Source organism: Scyliorhinus canicula, chromosome 3 (assembly GCF_902713615.1).
Source record: "Scyliorhinus canicula chromosome 3, sScyCan1.1, whole genome shotgun sequence".
Classification (NCBI taxonomy): Eukaryota; Metazoa; Chordata; class Chondrichthyes; order Carcharhiniformes; family Scyliorhinidae; genus Scyliorhinus; species Scyliorhinus canicula.
Genome location: NC_052148.1, coordinates 120457228 through 120462351, shown reverse-complemented (window position 1 = coordinate 120462351; position 5124 = coordinate 120457228). Strand labels below are relative to the sequence as shown.

The 5124-nt window shown below is 44.1% G+C and overlaps 1 protein-coding gene across 1 annotated transcript; it reads left to right on the top strand.

Annotated features, from left to right (window-relative positions):
• Positions 1-1449: 1449 nt before the first annotated feature.
• gsx2 (GS homeobox 2) lies at positions 1450-3315 on the top strand. Its single transcript, XM_038791185.1, has 2 exons — positions 1450-1899; positions 2406-3315. The coding sequence occupies exons 1-2, from the start codon at positions 1527-1529 to the stop codon at positions 2744-2746; spliced, it is 714 nt and encodes a 237-aa protein (XP_038647113.1). The 5' UTR covers positions 1450-1526; the 3' UTR covers positions 2747-3315.
• Positions 3316-5124: the final 1809 nt, after the last annotated feature.

The window sequence follows — 5124 nt, the reverse complement described above, 5'->3', positions numbered from 1 at the left end:
CGGAGGAAACCCACTCAGACACGTGGAGAACGTGCAGACTCCGCACAGACAGTGGACAGCGGGGAATCGAACCTGGGACCCTGGCGCTGTGAATCCACAGTGCTAACCACTGTGCTACCATTGTAGCAATGCTATCAGCGATGAATCGCTTGTAATTATTTTGGGTACATTTAAAATAATTGGCCTTGATTGTGTTCCTTGTATTCAAAGTTGTTCCAACCTGTAAGCGCTCCACCTGCAGTGCCATCCTTTGCCCTTTGTACACCAGGCAGACGGGTCATAAACTGGACACCGCAAATTGCGCTAAACTCAAGTCACTGACACACGACCCTTAAGCCATTGTCACGGGATTTAAAATCATTTTCAACTGCCTCACTGGGCAAGGGAATAGCTTATTCCCGTCACACTTCCTGAATCGTGTGAGTTTCGTACATTTGAATTTAATATAATCCAGAAATCTATGTCCTACTGGATGCAAATATCTCAGACACTGAATTTCGAATACTGAATTCTTAATACGTGTGATATAATTGAGGAAGTTCTTTGCCAGATATTTTGATTTGATTACAGTTTCTTCTATTTGCGGAACACATTTCTCCAAAGATGTGCAGGTTAGGTGGAGTTGATATGCTAAATTGTTCCTTCGTGTCCAAAGGTTAGGTGGGGTTACGGGGATATGTAGACCTGGGTTGAGTGTTCTTTCAGAGGGTCAGTGCAGACTCGCAGGGCCGAATGGCCTCCATCTGCACTGTAAGGATTCTTTGATTTGCCAAACGGTAGAACCCTTGCGGTTAATGGGGGTGGGTGGGGGTGGGTGGGGGTGGGGGTGGGTGGGGGTGGGTGGGGGTGGGGGTGGGGGGGGACAACAATGTTACAAAACTTAAACTGATACAATATTCGAAAACTAGTAAAGAAAATTAATTGATTAGCCTTCCGAAATAAAACTAAACCTATAGGAAAATGCAGAGATTGAAAGTATTCAGTAAGATACAATGGAATGGTTTTTACGTTAGACTGTAACCATCTGCACATCTAAAACAAAACGCTGCCCAATGATTCAGAAAGTGTCACTGGAATAAACTATTCCCGTTTCTACTCAGTCAATTGAAAGTAATTTTAAATCTCATGACAATGGTGCTGTTATCTGCAGCTGCTTAACTTGCGCGGTGTCCGTCTTAAATCAGCCCTTTTACGCACTGAGCAAAATTACAAAACACTCACTTAAAAAGTTTTTTGTTTCTTGTTTTGTCAGACTTTGATAGTGTGTCTCAAGGGGTTGCCTGACAAATGGGGAAATGTTGATCTCCGGCTCTCTTTATAATCACGTGTTAATAGTTCACTGGCAACATTTAAAAAAAGCCTTGCAGTAAGTAGGACGCACACGTGGGTGACGTTCAGACCAACCATCGCTGGAGACCCTTTTGTTGAGCCTCCAGACATAAGTACCTTCTGACTCCCTGCCTGCCGCAGTGTACACTGAACCCGGCAACCAGCAAAGCCAGAGAGCCAAGAAGAATACACACAACATGTCTCGATCGTTTTACGTTGATTCCTTGATCATCAAAGATTCTTCAGTGCGACCTACTCCTGTCTTGAACGATCATAGCCAAGACTTCCTGATCCCCATTAGTGTCCATTCTCCCACCATGATGTCGGTGTCTGGTCCCCCCTGCCCGTCCAGAAAGACGGGCACGTTCTGTGTCTGCCCCCTCTGTGTCACGTCCCATCTCCACTCATCCCGGAGTGGAATCCCCCTGCTGAAAAGCCAGTTCCCAAACGCAGACCCCTCGTACTGTCAACGCATCAACCAGCAGTCCAACCCTGGGCTCGGGCATCCACCTGTTTGCACGTCCACGTACAGCGTGACAGACCCTAGGAGATACCACTGTCTTACCGTGGGTATGTACATCTGTTTAAAACAGTGAGCGTGCCAGATACCTAAGCACAGGTTGCGAACTTAGCCAGATAGATGCGTTCAGAGAAGAATCACGGTTTACGGCCCCCAAACTCTGCCATTTTATTGCAAATGTAACTATTAGCACAGTCTAACCATACAGAAGACTTTGATATTGTTTTGAAGAGGGGTTCCTATTCCCACCATGGGCAGCAGGTATTACTTTTATCAGAAAGGTGAGCGGTTAGTAAAGGACTTCAGGATTTATATTATGGAAGTATTTATCCGAAAGATACAAGAAAGGTGAAAGTTTAGGTGCGTGTTTTATTGTTTTAAATAGATCAAAATAGGACACACGCAGCGGCTATTAAAATAGTTTCACAACTGTATATAACTTATTTTCAGAGGTATGAGTTAGGGAGATAAGTAACATTTTACTATTGGCGGGTTTAGCAGTTTTTCTTTGCAAACTGTCGTTCCATATTTTCTTAATGTTGTATTCTGGACACAGGTCCCGAAAATAACAGTCACTTACAGAACGGCAAGCGGATGAGAACGGCCTTCACCAGTACGCAACTCTTGGAGCTGGAGAGGGAGTTCGCCTCCAACATGTACCTGTCGAGGCTCCGCAGAATTGAAATTGCAACCTATCTGAACCTATCGGAGAAGCAAGTGAAGATCTGGTTCCAGAACCGGCGCGTCAAGCATAAGAAGGAGGGCAAGGGGACCCCGCGGAATGCGCACAACGCCTGCAAGTGTAGCAGCCAAGGGCACTGCCTGCGCTCCGAGGACGAGGAATCCCTCTCCCCAATATCATCTGGCAAAGAGGACAAAGATATGTCACCCGCATAGTCACCACGGACAGATCTGCAATGCTTAAAATGTTTACAGACATTTTCAATTCTCTTTTCCTTCAACGCACTTACTATTTGCTTAAGATTTTAAAAGAAAGTCCCCTTGGTGCAGTGATGTGATTGCAATCGGTTGTCGTTGCCTGCCCCTGGTATGAATGGGCTCATTGTAGAATGCTTCCAGGATGGAACATGCAGCAGTTTCATTCTAATCCCGGGTTTAAAATGTGGCTAACAGAATTTTGTATGAACCGTTCAAGGTGTTTTTTTTATTCTCTCCAAACGCAATGGTGACGCAATATTCACACACCTTTATTTGAAAAAAGGTTCACGAGTGTTCTCTATAAAAATTGCATTTTCAATCTCTGTTGACTTCTGTAAAAGAAATAGACACCTGTGTAAACGCGCCAGACCCTTATAAACAATTGTAGGTTGAATGGGAAAGAATGTAAATAGCTAGCTGCTTGATACAATGTTGTAAAATGTCACAGTTGAAGTTCACTCGTTGTGAATAGTTTTATATGACATTTATATTTATATTTATTTAAAATAAAAATGTTGGGATGTTTGAAGAAAGCTGCTCATTTTATTAGTTCGGCATAATTTGGTAGAGAGGAAGATTCGTGGAAAGAAACGAAACACACCAGAAGTACGATTTTCCTCACTTGTCTCTTCCTGGGTTCATTTGTCCGCATTTTGATCATCGCAAAAACTAATTGTTTTCAGACAAACAATTTCATAGATTGGCCCAATGAGCGCCGCAATGCGTCGACCAAACTCTGCCAGAGACCGAATTTGTGCTGCAGACTGAGGGCGAATTAAGGGGAGTCAGTGCTCGCGAAAGGAAAACTATCGATATTCTGGGGTGGACTTTCCCAGAGGAAGGATGGGTGTGTGTGTCGGGGGTCACACGAACCCACTTATGAAAAAGAACGTGGCGCTTGTTTCAAACGCTAAAGTTAAAGCGATTCTCTCCCAAAATAAGCAGATTGTTTCTCCACATTTCATTATTTGAGTGAGGATGAGAGAGAGAGAGAATTCCACTTCCATCAACATCATCCCATCACAAAGAGAGTACTCGAGTGCAAAGCTTCAGATATGTGTCAGATGACACATGCTGTATGTAACCCCCAAATGTGCTGGTGAAGCTAGCGGAGGCAGCGGTGCTATTTTCTTTGACTGCTGCGTAAAACACATAGATTTGTTCCCTTGAACCATCCCCCACCACTCAAAAATATCTGAGTTCTTACTGGCCGTAATAAGTGATGGAGGGACTATCTCCAGCTCGTCGGAATTTCCAAATGGTCGCTGACCTCCAGCACCACTTGTAACTTCACACCTGTGACAACAAACATTTCCGACCATTTTATTCCTTCGGGGTGTTTCTGGCAGGCGGCACACGCGGCCCCAGTTCCAGACGAGCTGCCGTAAGGCAGAATTAAAGTTTCCAATGAAATCGAGCTCAGATATTGGGGGTGGGTGCTGATGAACCGAGCGATGTCTGTTTGTTTTTCTAAATGGGATGACAGCATATACCAGAGGTTAGCTACAAACTCCATGTGTTTTGATCTACTTGCTAAAATAGTACCATCAAGGCGATTTGAATAGACTTCATACATTCAAAAGCTAACCAAAGATTTCTGGAAAGATGAGCTCGTTTGGAGACAAGAATATCAAGTAACAAGTAACATTATGTCAAGAAAAAGTGGCTCTTTTTCAATCACGGTTGCAATGAAACAGGACATTTACAAGTGGATCAGAAACATACTGTGTCTTTATTTTGTTTCGAAATCAAAAAGATCACATAAACACACGGGAATAGAAAGCTATCTCTTTAAAAGGAACCCTAATCACAGAAGGCTCGCAGAGTTGGTAGGAAAGACGGGCTCCTTACGAGGCGATGGCATTTAAATATATTAAATTTCAGTTGATGGTTCAAGTTAATCATCTTTTAAGTGCATATGGAAACAGCTTCTCTAACACGCACTTGGGCTTTTTGGCGTTGTGGACCAGGCTCGGCTGTCTGCCTCCCGTTTGAATTTCGATTGTAAATTTCAGCTGAGAATAGACTATCACTTTCTTCAATCTTGCCAGCGCCCAAACAACAGGCAGTCCTTCGGGCTCTCGGTAGAATTGTCAGGGCAATAAGAGAAGATAAATTGGAACGTTATTCAGTCGGTAGTCGAGGGAAAATAGCCACAGATTAATGAAACTATTGACAATTTCCATCCGTTGAAAGGCCGAAGTTGGCAATGCCCGGGAGTGAGCGTGGGGAGCGCGGCTGGGCTCGCTGTGGCGAAGGGCGCATTGTGTGTCTTTTCTATGGAAGCGACAATGATGGATATGAACGCATTGAGGAACCCAGAGGAGTGATTCAGC